The 25,242-nt window shown below is 35.8% G+C and overlaps 3 protein-coding genes and 2 pseudogenes across 3 annotated transcripts; 3 read left to right on the top strand and 2 right to left on the bottom strand.

Annotated features, from left to right (window-relative positions):
* Positions 1–108: 108 nt before the first annotated feature.
* Positions 109–1,872, top strand: LOC121251732 (splicing factor ESS-2 homolog). Its single transcript, XM_041151070.1, is given in 2 exon segments — positions 109–1,021; positions 1,024–1,872. Coding segments are annotated over 2 exon segments (1,536 nt in total). The 5' UTR covers positions 109–258; the 3' UTR covers positions 1,797–1,872.
* Positions 1,873–4,356: 2,484 nt separating this feature from the next.
* Positions 4,357–7,062, top strand: LOC121251735 (probable serine/threonine-protein kinase WNK11). The gene is made up of 3 exons (XM_041151072.1): positions 4,357–4,521; positions 5,408–5,911; positions 6,480–7,062. The coding sequence occupies exons 2-3, from the start codon at positions 5,408–5,410 to the stop codon at positions 6,864–6,866; spliced, it is 891 nt and encodes a 296-aa protein (XP_041007006.1). The 5' UTR covers positions 4,357–4,521; the 3' UTR covers positions 6,867–7,062.
* Positions 7,063–7,231: 169 nt separating this feature from the next.
* On the top strand, positions 7,232–11,557 carry LOC121253600 (annotated as a pseudogene).
* A 3,202-nt stretch (positions 11,558–14,759) lies between these two features.
* Positions 14,760–16,228, bottom strand: LOC121251730 (cytochrome b561 and DOMON domain-containing protein At2g04850-like). The gene has a single exon (XM_041151067.1). It carries the CDS (start codon positions 16,098–16,100, stop codon positions 14,895–14,897), a length of 1,206 nt encoding a protein of 401 aa, XP_041007001.1. The 5' UTR covers positions 16,101–16,228; the 3' UTR covers positions 14,760–14,894.
* A 976-nt stretch (positions 16,229–17,204) lies between these two features.
* Positions 17,205–19,848, bottom strand: LOC121253599 (annotated as a pseudogene).
* Positions 19,849–25,242: the final 5,394 nt, after the last annotated feature.

Genomic DNA, 25,242 nt, shown 5'->3' with positions numbered 1-25,242 from the left:
GCTCAAAAGGTAAATATTATTTTTCTTTAATTTTTACCGTCAACGTCAATTAATTTTTTTTTTTTTTTTTAAGGATATATGTGCTGCACGATTTGCGAACACGAATCATACGCTCGTACGTACGCACACGGCACACCACCGGCTTCACAACGCGCTTCGATCGATCAGTCCCCAAAGGCCAAAATCCAAACCCTAACCCTAATTCCATTTCAATCTCTCTGTTTTTTCCTATCAGAAGTATAACACATATTCTTCAGCATGCTTCTCTCCCCGGGTCACTCTCCGCGCCACCTCTCTTCCCCTTCCCCTTCCGCAATTTCGGATGATACCCTAATTACCAATGGAAATTCCAATTCTTCAACCGCCCCCAAAAACCATAGGAACCACCCGAAGGTGCTCGACGAAGACACCTATGTCGCGGCGATCGAGAAGATCATTGAGCGGGACTTCTTCCCGGACATCTCGAAGCTCCGGGACCGGCTCGACTGGCTCGAGGCGATCAAGACGGGAGACCCGGTGCAAGTCCGCGATGCCCAGTTGAAGATCATGGAACGCCGCGGCGGAAAGGTAAAAAATCCCAACCCTGATGGAAAAACCCTAACTCCCGGTTCCACATTCTCACGAAATTTTACTCCGTTCGATGAATTCAATTCTAAAACCCCGAAAAGCACGAGGAATTTGAGTGCTTCCAATGGGGAATTATCCGGTGGTGGTGATTCTGTGGATTATAGCGGTGAGATCGACGTGTCGTTGAGTCTAGATCAATTCTTTAGGCGGTATACGAGCGAGGACAATCATAGTTTCTCCAAAATTGTAGAGAAAGTGAATAGGAAAAGGAAAGAGAGATTCGGATATTTGTTAGAAGGCCAAAAGGAAGAAGATGTTAACGCAATCGAGGGTGTGAAGAGGGAGAGAATTACTACTGATGGATATGGTACTTCAGACCAACCAGTGAGTACTCTGGAAGGGTGGAATTATACGGCGAAGAATTTATTGATGTATCATCCTACTGATAGGGGCGAGGCCCATTGACAGAGGAGGAACGGGCAGTTAGGATGAAGGGTCTAACGAAGGAAATCAGTCGTGCCAATACGAGATTTCATGGTAAACTGATGGATTCTAGGCCGAAAGATGATGGGAAGGTTGAAGTGCTTTATACACCAGTGGCAGGGGCAACTCCAGTTCCGGTGTTTGATAGAGATGGGGATAAGTCGAAGAAGTATGATTTGGATGATTTGAGGAAGACCCCAAATCCGTTTTATGTCGAATCTGGCAAAAAAGCGACAGACGGGTATAGTTTTGTTAAGACTCCGTCACCAGCACCAGGGGTTGATGAGTCACCATTTATTACGTGGGGTGTAATTGAAGGTACACCGTTGAGGTTGGATCTGGAGGACAACCCCCTTGATATTGGGGGTAGTGGTGAGGGGCCTCAGTATAATATTCCACGAGCAGCTGCAAGGGATGAGAAGGCTCATTCCCTGTCGAGGGTGGCTGCACGCAAATTGAGAGAGAGGTCAAAGATGTTTCAGAAGCCTCCTCTGCCATCTCCTGTTAGAGGAGGAAGTGCTAGTCCAAGTGTGCGGACACTTTCTCGTGCTGCTCAGAAGTTTGTCAGGAATGCAATTGCCAAGTCATCATCTACTGTTGATGAAACTCTCCGTGCTAGTTACCGAGGTGCGAGCCCTGGTTTGGCTACTCCTAAAAGTGGAAGGAGCGTTTCAAGGTTTGGTAGAGATGGGAGTACGGGTTCCAGGTCACCTTCTATAAGGGAGGGTTCAAATCCTCCTTGGTGATGTTCTTAATTTTTCTTTGTTATGTTATGTATAATCGTTCAATACCTTGAAGTAATAAAATGCTTTGTTGACTGTAGCTTAATTGCATGTTTTATGGCTTTAATATGGCGATTTGAATTTCTTTTTGCTATCTTGGTTAGTTTGCTGAGCATGATGAATGAAACAAATATGCCATGGATGGCCAAAGTCCTGTTTGTTTTATTCTGCAAGGTTTAACTAGAAGACCATTATTTTCTTTTTTCTCCCTCCTTTCAGTTGTTTTTGTGTATAGAAAGTTGGGTTCCTCCGGTCTCTTAAAGCTTCTGTCTTTAGACTTCCTCGCTTCCCTGCCCTTGGCCTCCATACAGGATGATCTAGTTGCTACTTGCTGTTCTTAGTTGAAGTCTTGCCTTGCCCTTCAGCTGGTGTTGTCTGTGGAGATGACTACTAATAAGATTGACTACGGGAGAAGACCTTCGATTTAAGACTTCTCTACTAATCCTTCCCTTCTTTCTAGGTCTGGACCAATGCTTCCTTACATCTGTCAATGCACAAGCTGCGTGTGGGCGTGTCCACAACGGCACAATACCTAGTGGATGGAACTCCCTGCTACAAAACTCAATTACCGTGCCATGCCATGGTGACATAAGGCTGGGAAATAGCATCTAGTGTTTGCTTGTGATACGGTTTTCTTTCTATGGCTGCATCTTTCGACCTTTCCGCAAGTAAGCTTTTCTGGTCAGTGTTGTCCCTTAAACAACTTTTCTGCTCATCTTGATTCGTAATAGGTTTTGTTGTTCAAATGGAATGTAGAAGAACTCTTCATTTTTTCTAGTTTATACTCAGAATCTGGATTGGCATGGCTCTTTAAAGCAGATTGCCATCCAGGACGAAACCCACCGATTTCAACACTTGCTTGCTGTACCTGAACTGATTAAGTTGATCTCAATTATCAATTGCTCCAAAACCTTGCTGTCAATTATGCTTTAGGTAATTCCACACGAATACATTGTTATTGGTTGTTAGAAATGTGCTAAGAACGCTATTGTTTTATTTATTTGTGGAGTGTTTGTATGTGGAGAGTTTGAAACAGCAAGGAAGGGCATGCTGAGATTTTGGCACGGGTATTGCAAAATTTTACATCAACTTCTGTAAGAACTAAGAAGAGATGTGGGGTTCATTTAAGAATGACCAGTGATCTCATCCCTCTCAACCGTCCCAGCCACCTTCTCTTCTTACACCTCACCTCCTGACTTTATGATGATGGGCAGCTATTTTATTGCTTTTTTATTCTAAAGATTTTCGAGAACCCGGTAGAACTAATGATCCTATGTTTCCATCACGAGCTTCACCTGAATGGATGGCAGTGTTTTTCTGTACAATCCAGATCCAGTTCCATGACATCTTTTTCAATTTCTTCTTTTTTTGTTCCCTCTCTTTAAGGAAAGATGACATCAACGAATAGATTTGTTCATGAGACTAGTAGAGGGTTTTATTTATTTTCTTCACGTCTACGGGCGATTACACCAGGAGAGAGAGAGAGAGAGAGAGAGAGAGAGAGAGAGATGTTACTTGAACGGTTATTTTGCTATTGGTGATCTTTAATTTTTTTCGCAGGAGATGTTTCTTGAAAAATATTTCCCAATTATATGAAAAGGAGAAAAAAAATAAATTTATGGGAGGGCTATGATTTATCACTTTATCTGTCAATGAAAAAGAAACTCTTAAGAGGAAGAAGAGTTTGAAAACTAAAAAGAAAAATGAATACCACCTTACAAAAATAGTCGTTTATAATCAGTGGCTTTATTCTCTTTAATTGATTAGATAATCTGTGTTCCAAGTTTTTCAAAATCGCAACCCTCATGGTAGCTTTATTATTTAGTAGTAATTATAATTTACAAATAGTTTTTATTTATATTAATAATAACAATAATAATTACTTTTGGATTTGTTTGGAAATAGATCTCATTCTAAAATTCTCATCTCATCCAATCTCTTATCCAAACATAATTCAAATACAAAATTTTTAAATTAATCATTACAACTTTTCCAAACTCTCAAAAAAAAGAAAAATCAATTTTTTCAAATTTTCAAACAAAAATAATCTTATAAAACTATATTATAATAATATTTTAACTTTATAATATTTTTTATTTCAATTTTCTCTCATTTTCCAAAATTCAAAAACTATTCAATTCAAATTATCTCACTACTATTTATAAATTATATTTCTACTATTTACAAAAGAAAAATGATAGAGTTAGTATTATCATACTATCCATTTACTTTTTTTTTTATATTTTATATTTTTAAATTTTTTTATTTTATTTAATGGTTAAGAAAATAACTATTAATAAAATTATATATATTTTTTATTTTTTTTTAATAATTAAAAATATTAAAAAAATACTTAAAAGACAACGATAAAAAATAAAAAAGTTTCAAATACATATAAATAGTAAATGAATAATAATAAGATAGTAACTTATTATTTTTTACAAAATTCTCATTTCATCCGAACGTCTTTAACGACGTCGTATGAAATGCGCGTCTGCTATAAATATAGCCGCCGCTCCCCGTCTACCTTCCTTTCCAGCGCTGGCTCCAGCGTTTCGTTCCTTCACGCAGTCTCTCCGGCTTGCTCCCACTGTCGAAAAAAACTCTCTCTACAGTCTACCATACAGTTATATATCCGAATTGCTCTCGAGCGATTCCCCGGGCTTAGCGTTTAACAGACTCTCCCAAGGTACTCTCTCTCTCTCTCTCTCTCTCTCTCTCTCTGAGTGTGTGACTATTTTCACCTATACGCATTTACGGGTACGTATCAGGTATCTCCCGACGAATATTCGAATGCTGAAACCCTAGCTTCATATCTTCTCTCATACCCGATTCTTAGTTCCGCTCTGTTGTGTGTGTGTGTGTGTGTGTGTGTGTGTGTTTCCTCCTTCCGTTCCTATTATAATTTTTTTTTTCGTTTTCAAACGGATATTCATATCTCATATTTTGAAGCTTTGACATCGTTAATCTTGTTTCGTATTGTTATAATTGTGCTTCTTTATGCATAATTTTCTTCTTGTGGATTTGTTTTTGCATGTGTACCTACTAAATAAAGGTTAAAAGGATTTGAATTTTTCATTTTAATTATCAAAATAGCAAATGTAATAACTAAAAAGTGCTCTTCATCATTGCTACTATTGTTTTTTATAATATATTGGTTGTGGACTTTTATTAAGTAATTCAGGTAGATTGTAGCTTTATTAGTAAAATGGAATTTTATTGCTTTGCGCAATGTTCTGGTGTTATCATTAGAATTTACAAGTTATGATTGTGAGTCTTTGTACCCTGATAGTGCGTGGTCACGGATATGATTGGGAGTTTCGAAGTCGAGACCCTAGGCTGTATCTGATACCTATGGTCGATAGCTAAACCTTTTCTTTTCTTTTCCTTTTTTTTCCCTCTAAACCCATTTAGCGTTCAGCAATTTCCTTTGGTTCGATATTCATATGATTGAATCGAGGACTGGATTTAAAGTTTAATGGTTGCAAAAGAAATTAGTTTGAGTTACCCTCAAAATTTTGGAAAGGTCATTGTTTTTCCTAACTTTAACTGGTTCTATATGTTTATCTTTGAAGATGCCTGCTGAGAGTCCGAACACATCTGATCGTGATACTGAACCATTTGTTGAGGTTGATCCGACTGGACGGTTTGGGAGGTACGATGATCTGCTTGGTGCTGGTGCTGTGAAGAAAGTTTACCGGTCTTTTGATCAAGAGGAAGGTATAGAGGTGGCCTGGAATCAGGTTAGGTTGAGGACTTTCAGTGAGGATCCGGTACTCATCAATCGGCTTCACTCAGAGGTTAAGCTGTTACGAGCATTGAAAAACAAATATATCATTGCTTGCTACAGTGTATGGAAGGATGATGAGCGTAACACTTTGAATTTCATTACTGAGGTGTGCACATCCGGAAACTTGAGGGATTACAGGAAGAAGCATCGCCATGTTTCCATTAAGGCCTTGAAGAAGTGGTCAAAGCAGGTGCTTGAGGGATTGGAGTTTCTGCATACCCATGAGCCATGCATTATTCACAGAGATCTCAATTGTAGTAACATCTTCATCAATGGAAACATAGGCCAGGTAATAAGTCCTTTTTTCCTTTTTCAATTAATGTGCACTAAATTGGGTTATCCTATTTCTTTGTTTTTGTCATTATAATCAATGTGAATGTCGTATATTCATCTGGAATATTGAGTCCGTTTCTCTGTTATTTGGTGTTTTTACAGTCGCTTGATTTCTTTTATGGCAGCATTTAATTTTTAATTGTTTGGTTACTGAGTAACTTATAAACACTAGATGACTGGTTATGAATACTTGAAAATAATCCACAAGGTTTTGGGAGATTGGATGACTTGGCATACTTGATTGAGACAAAATAAATAAATAAACCCAATCGTCAAGCTGTACTAAACAGGAGTTGGTGGTTTCTCAAATTTCAATCCGGTTCTGGTTTTCCTGGATCCATACAGCGCCCTGCATACTTTGGTTCAGGAGTACTTGAACATCAATCAAAAGCAACAATCCTTCAATTTTATGTCCCCAAAAAGAATTATTTAATGGGGTTGCATATTCCCTGAAGATCTAAGTTATTTTCTGTTTAGCATTTTATGATTCTGTTACCCTGAAGGATTATGATATCTCCATATAGGTGAAAATCGGTGATCTGGGGTTTGCAGCAATTGTAGGGAAGAGCCATGCAGCACATTCGATTATAGGAACCCCAGAGTACATGGCACCGGAGCTGTACGAGGAAGACTACACTGAGATGGTTGACATATACTCCTTCGGAATGTGTCTGCTTGAGATGGTGACAATGGAGATCCCATACAGCGAATGTGACAGTATTGCCAAGATATACAAGAAGGTGACAACTGGAGTACATCCTCAAGCTTTGAACAAGGTAATGGATCCGGAAGTGAAGGCATTCATTGACAAGTGCATAGGCCAGCCAAGGGCAAGACCTTCAGCGTCTGATCTTCTCCGGGATCCTTTCTTTTCTGAAGTGGACGATGAAGAGAGTGGGCCAATTGGTTGATGTCTTTTTGAGTGAAAGATATGCTTTGAGCTAGCCATTAGCTCTTGTTTTGTACTGATTGATGGGCTTCCTGCTAAGCATCTGCCCACAATTATCAACTCTTTTTTTCTTCTTCTTGACATATTGCCGTTAATACCTATTGTGCACATAAGTACTAGAATGAAGTAATGATGATGGTGCTGTCTAGTTGACTTCATTTGTTGATCTCTGTGATCTGGTTATTTTGTAAAATAAATTCTACAACAAGATAATGTCTCTCCAATTGATTTTCCTAAAGGGAAACAACAATAATTTGGGTCCCTACCTTTTGTTTTGGATACTCTACGTGGACCATATGCATGAGCCAAATATACCCATCATCTATAATGGACAAGATGCATGAGCACTTGTAAAAAAAAAAAAAAAAAAAAAAAAAAAAAAATGCATGAGCTCTGTTATTGGCACCTGTCTTTTCCGCGGACATTTGATGGTACGGATTTTTTTTTTTTTTTTTTAGCGACTAAGAGTATTAGCATTGGATTGATCATTCTATTCTTTAAATTTTGACTAATATGTAATTTTTTCACTTTTAGCTAATCATTTAAAAACTTAAAAGTCTACATTAGATTAGTCATCACACTCTCTATAATAATAGATTATTATTATTTTTTATTATTTATATTATTTTAATTAATTTATATTTTATTTTTATAATCTTCAATAACATCCAACAATCATATTCATTTTCATTTTCACAATCTAACAATCTATAATATAATAATCTCATATGTATATAGATGATAAAATATCATGTGAATAAAAATCTCATATCTATAATATAATAATCTCAAAAAATACTTTTAGATTTGTTATAGTTCTTTTCATATTTGAAAAAAAGAATAGATTTATTGTAGCTTATAGTTTGGTTGAAAATAATTTAGCTAATTCAATGTGGAGTAAATATAGATGATATTTGTTAAATTTGAAGATGAAAAGGTATTTGACTAATTCAATACTAATGCTCTTAGGAATGTTTGAGATAAAGCGATAAGATGATAATTTTGTAAAAAATAATAAAATGATTTGAATTAAAATGTTTTATTGAGTTTTGAGAAATGAAAAAGAAAAACGTGAATAAAAATATTATAAAGTTAAAATATTATTAAAATATAACTTTTTAATATTATTTTTATTTTGAAAGTTGAAAGATTAGTATTATTTTTTGTATTTTGTTTTAGAGTTTGAAAAAATTGTAATGATTAGATGCAAAGGTTAAAAATTTAAAATTAAAAAGTGTTTGCGTTTAAGTGATATTTGAGAAGAAAATTATGAGAAATTTTGAAATGAAATGAGATTTTTGTTTTTTGTTTTTCCCAAATAACCCCTTAGTGCAGCTAGAAATTTAGAATAAGAATTTTATTGATGAAAAAATTTCACTTATGACAGAGTAAACTGTAATAAAGTAGCATGCATCTTTGACAGGTACAAGGTGTAAGGTATGATTAAAGTCTATCTATAGACTATCTATACACAAGTAATCTCATTTGAGCCAAAGGATAATTTGTCTATTCTCAACATGCGAATTAAAACTTGTGGAAAAATAAAAACTGTTGAAAGAAAACATCCTCCCTTGTTTTACCAAGAAATCCAGTACTGCTTGGTTGATTTTTTGCAAAATGTGTTTTAGGAGAAACTCATGCATCGTGAGCCCACTTCTTAGACCACTTCCCAATGTTCCCAAACTCCTTTCTTCTTCCATCAGATCAAGATTAGCATTTAACTCAGATTGAGTCCGTCAAATAGAGTCCAGACTTCAGCCATATATTATTGGTTCCTTCGTCTTAGGACTTGGAAAAACTATAATAAAATCACCCTCTGCACGAGTTGTTGGAGAACATGCTCCTAAGATTTTTTCTGCTACTTTGGATTCTCTTTAGCCATTAAAAGTCTCATGATCTTGTGACACATACACTGGTTCCATCGTCTTCAATTTAGCTCATGAATTCAACTTTCCACCACTCGAGAAACGTTTTTGAAGCCTCAAAATATGGATATCGTGTTTCGCTCGATCGTGTGCATTAGACTTTGACTACAATATGAAATGCACGAATGTGTGTAGACTAGCATCTCAAACTACCTCTTTTTCCTCTTCCATTCTATTTTATTCCCACTGGTTTTCTGAATTCTAGAAGCTCTAGAGACGGGTTTCTAGCATTTATGGCCACTGATAGAGAGGGAGATTCAGTAGCATATCTTTATACTTTTAGTGAAAATAACTTGAGTGCTTCCACTTTCTGTGATCAATTGTTGTAGTTTTATGTCTCTTAAATCAGCTTACTAGTGGAAGTTGTGTGCCCAAATGATAGATCAGTGGTCTCAAGTTCTTTCTCTTCACCTAATATCGGGGCCTTGCTCAAGATCAAAATCATCTCATGGTAAGATTATTGGTTCATAAGAATTATATTTATTTTTTAATTAGCATGCTTTGCAAGTAATCTCAATTCCTGATCGATGCTGGTTGGATCTTTCTTACGATGCCTCACAAGGCTGGGTTTCCTGACTTCTTCAGAATTTTGCACAAGATTATATATGAAAGGACTGAATTTAGTAAGCACGATTTTGAAGTTTTCTTCTTTTTTGTGTTACAGTACCCACTGTCTTCAAAGAGTGGATATTTTAACAAGAGATTAAATGACTCAACCGATGTTGACCTACCGCCAGGCTTCCCTGGGGGACCGGACACCTTTGAGATGATTGCGCTATTCATCTATGGCTCCTCCACGTTAGTTGACCCTTTTAATGTATGGCACTGCGATGTGCAGCAGAGTTCCTTGAGATGACAGAAGATTACTGCTCCAGCAACCTGTGCGACCGGTTCGATCTATATGGTTCTGCAAATTTGGGATGACACTCTGATTGTATTTCAAAAGTGCCAAGCATTGCTTCCCTGGTCTGAGGAGTTGCTAATAGTGAGCCGCTGCATTGATTCTCTTGCCTTCATGGCTTGCATGGAGATCCTTGACCCAGAGAGGCGACGGGACCAGCCAGTAGTCACGTTGGAGGCATTGGCTAGCCAAGCTTGGAGCTGCGAAACACTCAAGAAGATCGTGAGCAAGGACCTCTGGATCAAGGATCTGATAGCTTTACCATTTGGATTCTTCAAAAGAATAATAGGATCCTTGAGAAGACAAGGTATGAAAGAAAAATATGTAAGCCCCATCATTGTTTTTTACGCAAACAAGTGGATACTATACAAGAAGACGCACCAATTTTGGGAGAACTCCAATGAGAAAATTGGGAATGATTGTACAAATAACAAATTTGCAGCAATCCTTCAAGGTGTACTTGATCTGCTGCCCATGGGGCGGAAAGCTGGGAGAGTGTTTCCTGTCGGGTTCTACTTTGCATTGCTTTCTAGATCCCTTGAAGTTGGTTTGAGAAGTGATACTCAGGTCAAGTTGCAAGAACAGATCGCGCCTATGTTGCATTTTGCTCAAGTGGAAGATTTTATCCTACCAAAAATGGGAACAGAGTCAATTTCTTCAAGCATGGAGTTGGCTACAATTGAGAGCATAATTTCAACATATGTATTGTGCTATTTGGACATGAACCATACTCCTACGGCAAGCAACTCAATCGTTGCAGATTTATGGGACGCATATCTCTTCCACATAGCTCCTGATCCAGACATGGGACCTGAAAGATTCATCGAGCTCATTGAAAGAGTACCAATATCTTGCAGACACAGCCACGATTAACTCTACAGAGCAATGAACACCTTCCTCCTGGTAAGCTTTCACAAACTCTGGCGTAAGTTTCTCATAGATGCAACTTAATCAAGTTGGATCAATTACAGATCAAACACATCAGACGATGTTGGTTATGCTTGCTTTGATGATGACCCTGGAACTGTAGACCAATACATTTTCATAATTAAACAAGCAATTGAGAAAACCTTTTTCCATAGCTTTTCGGTTAAGATATTAAAACACACATATTCATGTCTTTTCTTCAGGCACACCCAAATATATCACAGGAAGAGAAGGGGGCAGTCTGCAAGTATCTCAACTGCCAAAAACTATCACAAGAGGCATGCATTGAAGCCGTTCAAAATGAGTTGATGCCACTCCGTTTGATTGTCCAGGCGCTTTTGTTCAGCAACTCAATACACACCAAGCTTTCAAAGAATGCTCAGACTCCTTTAGGCATACGCATTGTGAAGATTTCTCCGGAAGCCTCTCAAGCGCTAGGTGCCCAAACTCCAAAAGCCAGAATTTAGGAGAGAGTCCATGCATAGATGGAACAGAGACAGGCAGTAGACCTTTGAGCCTCTTGTTCCAAAAGATCTTGCAATGCAGAGGCCTGAGTTTTCTAGAAAGGAATATGAATCCACAAGCTTGAGAATTCAAAATCTTGAACAAGAGCTCACGTCCTTGAAGAGAAGCCTTCAATGGCTAAACGTTTCAATGACAACAGAACCAATTTCTTCCAAAACGCAGTGCATGAAACCATATGGTATGGAGATAAGATCTGTAAGCAAAAACAAGAACCCTCTAGGACAGGTGACAGGTTGCATTGGTTCTGTAAATTTTGCTTCACAAAGAAAGTATGTCAGTCGACTATTGAAGGTCTTTTGCCGGATAACGTTGATTGGAAGTAAGAAACCAAAGAGAAACTCAAGTGCTCATGGACAATGGCCGAAGCAAACGTAGCAGAATAACTAGCAGCGTAAATGTACCAAAATCAAAACCAGAAACGCAAAACCAGGTTATGAAAAAGGGCCAAATCATTTCTGGTTGACTAGCTATATGATAAAAAAGATTTATATTTTCCTACAACAGACCTGTAATATGAGAATGCATGTGGATATTAATGCAGCCAGGAGTCTATACATATAACCACACAGCAATGCACATTCTTAACAAAAAGATTAAACCGAGTAGATTGGACAATAGGGACCTGATCTCTTTGATCAACTCATTAGAACAACATGGAAAAAATGAATAAATTTAAATAGGATAGCTTCCTGGATGAAACTTCCACCAATAAACGGATTTCTTGGAAGACACTGCACTCAAAGAGGCATTAAATGGAAATGCTCAAACTCACCATGTTGTGCAGATAAAAAGGAACTGATTGAGAAACAATGCAAGCAAAGCAAATAACGATAGGTTTAACTGAGCCAACTGCAGTTGCTAAACCATTTTATTCATTCATGATCGAGTTAAAAGTTGAAAACTCTTTTCATCTCTAACATTTCGTCTTCTTTCATGTACATGTTATTCTATACAAGTTGTATATTGTATTTGGCCCCTAATTATAGTACTACATCTCTATATTTCTTTCCATGATCTGCCAAATATTTAACTGAATAGAGATTGAGTTGTATGTTGCACTTGACAGCTTAAATGAATTATGTGGGTTTACAACACCTACGTGAGCTTAATTATATAATCAAATGGCTATATAAAGTAGCTAGACAACTAATGTAATACTTTATTTGCATAAGATCTCTAAGAGATATAGGAATTAAGGTTAATGGTGGACTTCAAAATAATAATAATAACCCAACTAAAATAATGAATTCTGATGGTTAGGACGAATATATCATATTTGTAAATCGGTAAATGTAAAAGTGGTTGGCTAGGATGACAGAGATTTGTTTAAGTTGTTATATTGTTGAGTTGGATGAATGTAAATATTTTTATCTTTATCTATGAACATTTAATTTAAATTAAGTGGTTATTAGATAATGAGTCGATAAGTCAAGAGGGTGTGTTCTGATGTTTAAAAAATTAGGAGTTATCCAGTAGTAAAACATCTGTTGAGGAGACTTAGCGCCATGTGTCATCAGATGCATCAGCAGACTTATTCCAAGCAGTGTCCTCCCGTCAATAGATTCATATTATGCCTCAAATTCTTATGCCTCAAATTCCTACCAGACTTATTTAGTCAGGAGAGTCCTACTGTAGATCAAATTCCTATTAGATTGTTTATTTAAGGGATACTACTGTTATGATTTGCAGAGATTCAGTTTTGGAAATTTTTTAACACACTTTCCAATGCATATTTTGGTGAGAAAATTCTTTGGAGAATTTTCATATTGTTTCTCTCAAAAAGTATGATCGTGCTCCATGTTGGAGATTGAGTAATTGTGATTCAGTCACTGGAATTCCAAGAGGAAAGGTAATAGTTTGAAAATCGTTAGAAGTTTTGACTGCTACTGCAACATAGACAAATGTCTGGTCAAGTAAGAGTAAGTGCTACTTCGATACATTAATGATCTCTTTCGAGTTTTCTTATTCGTTTTGTTACACAAATATCTCATTTAATTATTATATAATTTTTTTAAATTTTTACGTAAAATATAATAAATAATTTAGTTTTTTCAATAGTTAGAATGATTAATAGGTAGTACTTAAAGTTGTACGTTTTATAATTCGAGATCTAATTTTTCAATTTTAAAAAAAATGAAAAAGAAAAGCCTAAAGGTGAACGAAGACCGGAAGTAGGAAATATATAATATGGTGGCAAAATTATAAAAACAATCTTTTAGGGGCCTTTTTATTATGTATTTATTTATATAAAAATGAGTAGAGTAGGTGAAGCCACAAGCCTGGGCATGCATGCAGGCACATCAAAACGTGTACCACAAACATACAGCGTTCTTTCTCCCATTAAGTATAAAAGGAATGAATGGGAGGACCAGCAAGAACCAAATCCCTTTCCATTTCAATTATCATTCTTTCTTTTTTTCTAAATTCACCTTTTCCAAATCTTTTTTGTTTTCGATTTAAAGACCCATTAACAAAAACTAAGAACAGAGAACCCCCCCAAAAAAAAAAAAAAAAAAAAAAAAAAAGAAAGAAATAGAAAATCTTTATCTCCAATTTACAGAGCCCATATATATTCCTCTCATGCCAGACATCTCAAACCTTCTCTTTCTCTCTCTAGAACCTCTTTTTCTCTCTCTTCAACATATGTTAGACGTATATTTGTTCCAATCTATTTGGTAACTGAATTTGTATTTGCTAATCCAATCAAACAAAATAAAAAGAACAAACAAAAGGTTGTGGGGAGGCATAGTCTGCCCTCTGTTCTTATTCTTCTTAGCGTGCCTCCCCTCAGATCTTAGTTTTCTGCAAGATTTGGCATCTGGGTTTTGCTTCAACCGGTGGGTTTTCAAAGAATTTCGATTCAAAGTTCGGATCTTTTTGTCAATTTGCTGTGGGTTTTGGATCTCTCTGACTTCCTGATTGAAATTGTATACGGGTTTGTCTTTTTCAGGTTTGCTTACTTGTGGGTCGGTTTCTTGATCGATGAACGATCCGATGTTTTTTAATTGAATCGAAGATAATGATTTTTGTGTTGGAGATTGAGTTGGTCGGCTTGTAATAAACATAGGAATATGGTATTGGATTCATAGTCTGATTGGTTATTCATCTGCATTTCAGTTCACTGGCTTGGATTCTTATTGCGATATCGTGGGTATTGGGTTTAGTTGATTTTAGTGTTGGATATAGAGTTGGTGGGCTTCTAATAAACATGGAAATGAAGTATTAGATTCATAGTCGAATTGGTTATTCATCTGCATTTCCAATTCACTACCTTGGATTCGTATAAACGATATCGCCTTAATACCTTGAGATATGGGACGTGATTGGAATTTTATTTGCTTTCCTTCAACCAAATAGTGTAGATTCTTTTAGTTAATATCTGGTCAGATGTTAGTAGCCATTCTTGAAAAAGTAGATTTCAATGGTTCCTGAGGCACAACTCTTTCTTTTTCCGAACATAGCTTCTCTGTTGGCTTCCGACCCACCAAAAGTTTTCATTCATGTGGTTATCAACGGAATCATTTGTCTAACAGTACTACTAGATCTCTTCATATTTCAAATCTTATAGCAGCAGCATTAGAAATTTAAAAACAAAATCCTCATGTATTGAATACGAAGATGATTCACACAATTAAGTTACATCAGAGCAACTAGCAGAAGGTAAGCATTAAGAAGTTTTTAAATGGCACAAAAATTGATCTGGGTCATTTTATCAACTGTGGCTTCCACTCCCTTTATCATATTTATCAGTTAGTCGTTCTCTTCTCAGCCTCTCTTCATTTGCTTTTCTAAAAAAAATAACCCATGAATTTACCTCCAGAGCTATGCTTACACCAATCAAGGTAGAGAGCCCCAAACAATAACCCAACTTAGCAAAAGACCTGCTCGCTCCCATTATCTCAAAACCTTGAAAAACATTCACAACCCCAAGCACCACACAAGAATACCCAACAAAATGGTGGTAAGATTTCCAATACTTTCTAAACTTGTTTGTAGTTCTAGGCCTAAACAATAGTGCAAGTGTCTGCAACCCTCCTAAACAAAATGCCGCAAACCCAAGCTTCCTGTGAAGTCCATATTCCACGCCCGGTGACTGCTCCCCAAGTCGAATTCCTATCGCAAACCCAACGGTTCCAAGGAAAAGTGCAAAAAGTTGCATGCCTGCATGAGCATAAAACCATGCGGGCCCTAGTGCTTGTATGTGCCTTAGATAGCGTGCCGTCACGGCTCCTATAGGCAGTATAAGCCCCCACGAGATGGCGTTTATGATCCCATGCACGATTTTCAGAGTTTTGATGTTGTCGTGTTGAGCCATAGCTAAGCCCGACTGGACATCAATGGTGGCATGGGAGGAAAGGTCGTTAGAGGTAGTTGGATGGATGGTTGGTGAGTAGCCTTGGACATAAAGGCCACGGTTCCACACGTGGTTGATCTTTGTCTTGTTTGGTGGAAGCATCAATGTGGCATATATTTGGATTGTAGCACCATTGTGAACTGTGGCAGTTTTGCCACCGTAGAAGGTGGCAGACGTGGATAGGAGGCTGATATCAAGGGGGCGAGAAAGGAGAGGATTCTTTTGGAGCTTTACAGTTGGGTCTAGGATGTATGGTAATAGGACAATTTGGCCGGAGTTTGGGTCCTTAAAGGCGATTAAGGCACGAGTTCCAGTCATTTCTGAGGAAGCAGGATTGATGCCCCATCCAACCCAGCCGGAGGGTGAATTAATGAAGGTACCAAAGAAAACGAGGTCTAAAGTAGCATTGTGGGAATGGAAGGTCCATGCTATGGAGGCTTGTTGGGTAGGGAGTGTCATACATTTTTGAAACGTTTTGGTGGCGGTGACTGTGGTACAATGGGCAGAAAGTGCAGTATGTATATTGGAAGAGAGGAGGAGGAAGAGAAAGATGAAGAGGAGCATGGTGGTGGGTAGCTAGACAGTGATGATCAGGAGTAGATCAAGTGGCTTGAATGGGGATAAGGAGGCTAGCTTTTGTTGAGATTTATTTGTATGGTAGTAATACATTTTTTAGAGGGGGATGGAGCTTTATGGTCAATCGGTCATTATGGCCATTAATGAGCATCTTAGGAAAATAAGAGTAGTCTGATAGCTTCAAATGTAAGGCAAGACGACTCAAGTGTTTGTTGGGTGGAATTAGAGAATTGAGTGTTTTGTTTTGTAAAGCTTTTTAATTAGTAGATCAGAGTTTGCCCTTTGCACCTCCTGCATGCTTAGCAAAGAGATGTAACCTTTTTTTTTTTTTTTTAATTAGTTTGTCTTCTTTCTTTTTTTCTTTTCGAGAAGTGGATGATTGAGCTTTGCTTTGAAGCCAAGCGATCTTCGGTGAGTGAAATAGTGATCAATAACGACATGCATTTGCATCAATTCAGCTACCATTATTTATTAATTAGATGCATGTATATATATATATATATATATATATATATATAGTTTTTTATATGGTAATCTACTGCTCCATTTCAAAAGCTAATTTTGGCCTCATCACCTAGACTCTAAATTATTATTTTATGACTTATATGTTATAATTAAGTACATGATCAAAATTAGAACGGGCATGCACAGGCCCTATTTTCTGCCATTAATTGAGAAGATCATGCTGACTTTTTTCATTGTCCTCGATCTACTACGTACCCTTTGGTGATTTCCCGTTTGTGGGGTTGGTTTTGGGATCATAATTCTCAATTTCACTAGTCACATTATAACCCAAACACTTTCTTCAACTAATTCTCGGATAAGATTATATATATATATATATATATATATATATATATATAATGTACGTACTGTTAATAGGATCGTAATTATAATCTTGTATGTATGTAGATAAACACCGCAACAACTGTATATTCATGTATATAAAAGTTAATACAATATCACTGTTTTGCTGTTGATGAATCCAAAACATTATTTTTCCAAAGAGTACTTATCGTGTCCATACAAAAAAATCAATTCACTTATATTAGAAATACAAATATTCAACTCTTGGCACACTTAGCTAACAAATTATTTCAGACTACAGGTAGGAGGATTCTGTTTGCCTGAAATGGTGGGATTGACATTAGTACATTGGGATGTTGCAGGGCCATCACTTCCTTGGTATGCGAGGTCTATGTCACTAATCTCCACATTCTCACATGGTACTTCATTACTGCATAAAAGTTTGATGGCCTCCTTAGTTTGAGACGTGCCTTGTATATTTTTGAAGTTAACCTCACTGATCTTAATTTTTGAGGGAATCTAGAACCAAGAAACACAACGAAAATACTTATGATATGGGTAATATTTCTTAAATTTTGAATATGAAGATAATAACATGAAACTGGTTCTTTATGATGTAATCACCTGTGCTTTGCATTGATTCCATGGGCAGTACACCTGATCTATGATGACGGGATTACTGACATTTCTCATGTAGATGTTCTCAAAATGCATATTAGAGGCAATGCCAGGAAGGGAAGTAGGCCATGTTTTGATTCTTACTCCATTCATCGTATATCTTAGGATGCAATCAAGAACTTTGACCCCGACCACAGGTTCTTCATTCTCGTACTTACCAAGACTTCCTATGGGGATTCCATGGCCAGGTCCACAAGCTACTTTCTGAATAAGTATATCTCGATTGCCATCACCAAGAGAGATACAATCATCACTGGTTCCAATCTTCGAATCAATTATATTGATTCCAGTTGATTGCCCCATGTGGATTCCTTCTGTGTTGGGGCTATCTCCAGGTGCTCTGATATTTAAGTGGAATAGGGTAACGTTTTTGCATGCAAAGACGTGCAAGTGGAACTGTTTTCTATTCAACGATGTTATGCCCCGAATCATTGATTTAGTGATAAAGTCGAACCTTATGTTTTGTTCATTTTTAAAACATTATTAAGCTCCACAAGGTCAAAGTGTAGACATTGCTTTAAGGGTAAGACTTATAAGAATGGAATGGAAAAGTTAGGCAAAGATTAATTAAAGATAGAAGTCATGAACTTACAATTGGGAGGGCACCACCATATTTACCCCAAATAGATTTTACTTGGCCATCAAAAGTTCCATTGCCTGACAAAATTAACTGGTCAACACGTTCAAAACTGACCCAACTTCCCCATTTGAAAAAAACTAGTGATTCAATATTCCAAGCATATCTAGCTAATCTATGAGCAACCTTATTTCCTAACCTACCATCATGCAGGAATTTATATTCAATAAACAAGGATAACAATTTCCTAGTTTCTATAATCAGAATACCATGCATAGATGACAAGCTAGCTTCATTTTGAAGATTCTGAATCAATAACAAACAGTCACTTTCAACAATAATCTTTTGGATCCCCATATTAGCACATATCTGAAGACTTCTGACAATGCGTATCGAATAAACTGACATTTATAGTCCTACTCTCAGCCTTCTGTAGTAAAGCAATCAACCCTTTAGTGCATAATAAAAATAAGTAAGGAGAAATGAGATCTCCTTGCCTCAGCCCTCTACTAAAGACAATTAGTCATTTTGGCTCTCCATTGATCAACACAGAAAAGCTTATAGTAGTGACACACTTCATAACCAGATCTATAAACTTCTTTTCAAAACCCAAAGCAGACATAATAGTTTCTAAGAACTTCCATTCAACACGATTGTAGGCTTTACTCATATATAGTTTAAGTGACATATGCCCTTGCTTACTAGCTGTTTTATGTTTCAAATAATGGATCAATTCATAGGCTACAAGAGCATTGTCAATAATAAGTCGCCCCAGCACAAAAGCACTCTAAGAATAAAAAATGACTGCTGGAAACATACTCTTCAATCTATTAGCAATAACCTTTAAAATCAACTTATAAACCACATTACATAAGCTGATGGGTTTGAAATCAACAATCTTTTCATTGACTCTCTTCTTTGGAATCAAAGTAATGAAGGTGTCATTCAATGCAGAGGGAAACTCACCAGTTTGTAGAGCTTTTAAGACTACTATTATCACAACTCTACCAACTAAATGCCAGTATTTCTGGAAGAAAATTGGGGCCATTCCATTTGGGCCAGGGGCCTTTGAGGGGTTCATCTCTTTCAGTGCATCAACAACCTCCTTTTCAGTATAAGATCTTGTCAATTCTTCATTCATTGAGGAGGTCACCCTTCCAACTAAACTATCCAAGAAATTTGTTTGACCCCTCTCCTTAGCAGCTGAGAACAAGTCTTGAAAATGCTCCAAAATGATCCTGTCTTTTTTCTCACCTTCCTGCGATACACCACTTGCATCTTTTAATCTCTTAATTCCATTTCTCCTTCTTCTATGGGAAGCTTTTGTATGAAAATATCTAGAATTATGATCCCCTTCTTTTAACCATAATGCTTTTGAACGTTGCCTCCACATGGTCTCCTCTCTCTCTCTCTCCAGCCATGAACCTCTGCTCTTGCTAATAGGTGTGACTCTTTATCACCATGGGTAGAATCAGACTCTTGTGAGTATTGAAGTTTCTGCTTGGCCTTTCTTAACTGGTAGTGGACCCTTCCAAAGGACACACGATTCCACACTTCCAGTTTCTGGCTGCAATATGATTTCATAGCGATCACCTCTGCCATCTCATTCCTTTCAGCATCATTCTTCCGTGAGTTTTCAATAATTCTCTCACAATCTTTCTCCCCAATCCACATGGCTTCAAATTGAAACAATTTATGTCTTGGTCTTGGTAATGCTCCCCCTTCTAACTCTTACCAAATTGAGAGATGATCAGAGTAGGCCACAGAGCCATGAGTGACATTAGCATGTGGGAAACAATCACTCCAATGAGAGTTAGCCAGGAAGCAATCTAACTTTTCACTGATACACTTCTCCCCCTCTCTCCCATTACACCAAGTAAATGGTGGTCCTCTATAACCCAAATCTCTTAATGCACATTCATTAATCATATCTCTAAACTCCCCCATATGTTTTTCAAGCCTTCTCCTACCTCCCCATTTTTCATTAGGACCAACTACTTCATTAAAATCACCAAAAACTACCCATGGCTCCTTTCTCTCCTGTATAAGGATTTAATCAAAGCCCAAACCACATGTATATAATTAGTATCAGGATGCCCATAGACACCTGTGATAAACCAACATCCATCTCCATTTCTACTAGACCCCTTAGTTTTAATATAGGCATCAATATGATTCTTTGAATAACTCAGAATAGTAAGATTAATCTACTTTCTCCACAATAAAACAATACCTCCATTCTCTCTTCACAATCAATAGCTAAGCAATTAACAAAGCCAAGTTTAAACTTACATTTCTCAATATCACGAGCTTGTAGTCTGGTTTCTTGTAAAAAAACAACATCGGGCCCTTCCTTCGTGACTAGGTCTCGAAGAGATCAAATGTCTTGTGAGTTCCCAAGCCCCTAGGCATTCCAGCTGAGGAGCTTCATGGCTCTCGGTGGGGCTGAAGGTCAATCACAACCGATATCCTTTCTTGTTCCTCCCTTTGATCCTCATCAACCTTCCTATGTAACTAGTTCTTCTTCGCAGCTCTGCCCTCTTCTTCCTCTAACTCGCAAACTTCTTTTCTTTTTTTGACCATTATTTTCTCAAAAAAATCTGCTTCCTGAGTCAAGGCTGGTTTGCTGAAGTGGGACAAACATTTCCACTTTTGGGATTCCTTCTCATTGGGCTTTTGCATACTTAAGATTTACTAGGCTCTTCTCCACTACTCCTGGGCTCTTCCCGATAGCTACATCCAGTTTATTTTTTGGTAAAGATAGCTCATCTCTCTACATCTTCCCTCCTTAACTTCTTTCTTGCAAGGTATAGAATCTTTGGGCCCAACCTACTCTGACTTGGTGTTGCACATGCATCCTTCCAAGCATTTGTCAAAGGCTACATGCAAAATGATTAATCATGAAACTGAGTTTAATTAGCACAGGAAGCAATTAGCAGAAAACATATAAATTTTTTTTTTTAATCTCAAAGTATTATATAAGTTGGTTGGAATAATGCATGAGTGCATACGAAGGTGATATCCTCATTGACCTTTCCTCCATACTTCTTGACTCTTGACCACAATATTAAAGATGGCCGGTTTGGCATTGGCAGCCGATATTAGGAAAAACGGAAGTACTGATAGGGTTGCAATATTCAATTTCAAACCGGCCATATTGAAATTTTTGAATTGTCTAAGGTTGTATGCAAGATTGATGATCAGTAATTGGTATGACATGATTTTAAGTGTGGGCTGGTTGGGGATACGTACATATAGTGGAGTAGAGAAGCTAATTAGCACCATTAAAACTCGTTGTTCTTGAATATGCGATGAGGCCAGGTCATTACTTGCTGCCCCAAAAGAAATTAACAACAAATTAAGAGCAATTATTAGAACTGTTTGTTTCTATATACAATAGCCATGCAATAGTTTTCGTGATTATATATTTCTTAATTAGTACGTACGTACTGCTAGCTTGTATATATGTTGTGTCCACATGATGATTTATAGCTTGTATATATATTGCAAATACACGTTACAGCCTAAATTAATGTGGCTTTTGATTGGAGAATTATTCTAGCTAGCTAGCACATGAGTACATCATGTACTACTGGTAAGAACCGAAGTACTTGGAAATTAATTAAGCATGCGGCCTGATGGCACAAGATCCACATTTTCAAAATGAAGATCATGGGTTCGACCCACATCCCCCAATGTATCAAAATAAATTAAGCACGGCATGCATTTGTTGTACATTAATTAATTATTTCCTTAAATCTATAAATGTATAATAATTTTAATTTTAGACAAAAAATTTATAGATCTAGTTGAATGACGTGATATATCATGATCTTATATAATACACATGAATTAAAGCTAAAGTTATAATTAAATGAAAAATAATATACGTTTATATATATATATATATATATATATATCCAACTACATTAGTAATTCTTATTCAATAATTTTTACGCGCGCGTCGTCGTTTGATTTTTTCAACTTACAGTACGTACGTACCTTTTTAATTGGTTTCATAATTAGTCGTGAGAAAGTTAAATGGAGTACTATATATAAGTTGGTAGTGATCATGATCTTGATGTTAATCAGGATTACTAATTTATATACACATACATCTATATATATATAGATGTATAAGAGCTTGTACGTACGTGGTCGTAGGGCTGAGCACCGACAGTTTCGGAGTCGGAGGGCCCAACCTCCGACTCCGACTCCGACTTTGTCGGAGGTCGAATCCGACCTCCGACTCCGACTCCGACATGTAGAGAATCCGACTCCGATCCGACTCCGACTTGTCAGATCGGAGTCGGATCGGAGTCGGATTTTTTGACTTTTTTTTTAAATTTTTTTTGAACTTCATATTTGACCCACTTTAAAAAAAAATTGTGGTCTTTCAAATTTCAATTTTCTCAAAATTACAATCCAAACTTATTAAACTTTTTATTATAATAAAAAATACAACTAAATAAAACAAGTAACATACTAACATACATTCAAAAAATAAAAAGAAAGTCATATTTTTACATGTACTCCCATCGTCCATGATTCCATATCCACATCCAACTAATCACTACAATAAACAAAGGCACCGTATACGAAATGAAGATTAAAAAAAAAGCACCGTATAGTTACTATAGTATACTATTATAATTACTATGAATCTATTTTTAATTATATTATATATATGATATATATTATTATATATGAATATTAAAAAAAAAAAGGCACCGTATATGAAATGAAGATTCAAAATATAGTATTACTATTTTATATATAATATAGTATTAATATATTATACTATTAGTCTATTACTATATCTTATAGTATAATTACTAATACTATAGTATCATACTATTAGTATGTTAGTGATTTAATATTATATATATTAAATCTCTAATCTCTTATACTTGATATATATATTAATATATATATTAATATATATAAATATTAGTAATACACTAATAGTATTAGTATATTAATATTAGTATTAGTTATACTAGTAGTGACATTAGTTATACTAATAGTTATATTAGTATTAGTTATTATTAATACTATATATTATACTAATAGTGATATTAATACTATATATAGTTATAATGATTAGTATAACTACATTAGTTTTAGTTATAGTGATTTAACATAACTATATTAGTATAAGTTATAGTGAATCAGTGATTTAGTGTAGGTATAATACTATAAGTTATAACTATAGTCTATAATAGTATTAGTATAAATATTAGTATTAGTTAAAGTGGATTACTAATAGTATTAGTATTAGACCATAAATCTAATTAATATACTAATGTATATTAGTATTACTAATATATTTATCAAAAGGAATATGTTGAGAATTTATTAAGTCAAAAAATATAATTAATACAAGATATTGTTATATAAAATTTATATGAATAATACTTTAGTTATTATTCATTAGTATTATATGTTATTCTAAATTTATAGATTAGTGTTTATCCATTAGTATTACATGTTGATGTTATTATGCATCTTAGTGTTTATAGTATATTATATATACATTAGTATTACATGTTATTATATTTATACATTAGTAATTTAGTGTTACAACTTACATGTAACATGGTAGTAATATTATAAATTTGTAATAGTATGATATTTACATATAGTCATATACTAAACTATTATTATTTATTAGTCAATTTAGTCTATATATTATAGTATAAATATATTATTTAACTAGTATATTATTGAGTTTAACGAACTATATAAGATATAGTTGTATAAAAGTTAAATGATTAATATATAGAAAAACACATATATTTTTTATAAAATATGTATAAAATCGGAGGCGGAGTCGGAGGACCAAGTCGGAGGCGGAGGTGGATTGTCGGAGGCGGATCGGAGCGGAGTCGGAGTCGGTTCTTCAATGACTCCGACTCCGACTCCGACTCCGACTTCCAATAGGGAAAAAAGTCCGACTCCTCGGAGTCAGAGCGGACTCGGAGCGGAGCCGGAGCGGAGTTGGATTCGGAGTCGGATTGTCGAATTTTTGCTCAGCCCTACGTGGTCGGCTTTCTTTCCACAAGGAAAGTTTAATTTTATTGTTTTTGCATCGATCAGCACTAATATTGAAACAAATAATCATGATGAGATCACTGATTATCGAGAGATCAGAAGATAATTAATATCTAATTTGTTCAGATTTTTTTTGTTATTTTTTGAATCTTGATCTGGATATATATCTTACATCAAATTAATTGTACGTACATGTCGAGCGGAAACTAATTTTGTCGGTAGTAGTACTGTTGAATTAATTACATTATTTAAATTTTCAAATACTGTATTATATATATAATCTTTAATATATATGGCTGCTTCACTTAATTCATTTCTTTTAATGAATATAATGTGCTCATGACATATGATCCAATCAAAAATTTAAAAAAAAATCAAAAATTTAAAAATTTTAAAAAAATGTAGACTGTGGAGTGTGGTGGAGGCTATGTAGCAAAACTCTTTCGATATATCTCATGCGCCTAGCTAGCTACTTCTGTGATCGACTCATGATCTTTTAGAGAACTACTTGCATGCTATATATATGGAAAGCGGCATTAATTCATGCGCCCCGTGATCAGATTGGCCCCGTTAATCTAATTTCCACAATTATCCCTTAGAACATCTTTTCTTCAATCAGCTTGGCGCACACACATGATTGACATGCATGTGTAGATAACACACATGATTTACAGTTGCATGTCTCTTTTCTACATCAGCTTTAATTCCTTCCATGACTAAGTACAACTACGTTTAAGATAGAATTACATATATTGAAACTGTTAATTGATCATTGTGATTATAATCTGGTGCTATATATGTAGATAAGCTGTATGATAAACTCCCCCTCAAATGTATATATTAGTGTATGTAAAACTAATTAATACAATTAATATCACTCTTTTGGTACGTATTGATCATCAATCGAAAACAGATTTCCCTCCACTTACAGTGTCCATACAAACACAGACATGCAATTCGCTTATATTACAAATTAATACATATATTCAACTCTTGTCACACTTAGCTAACAAA

The sequence above is a fragment of the Juglans microcarpa x Juglans regia genome, chromosome 2S (genome assembly GCF_004785595.1).
Source record: "Juglans microcarpa x Juglans regia isolate MS1-56 chromosome 2S, Jm3101_v1.0, whole genome shotgun sequence".
Taxonomy (NCBI): Eukaryota; Viridiplantae; Streptophyta; class Magnoliopsida; order Fagales; family Juglandaceae; genus Juglans; species Juglans microcarpa x Juglans regia.
This window is presented reverse-complemented; position numbering and strand designations above follow the sequence as displayed.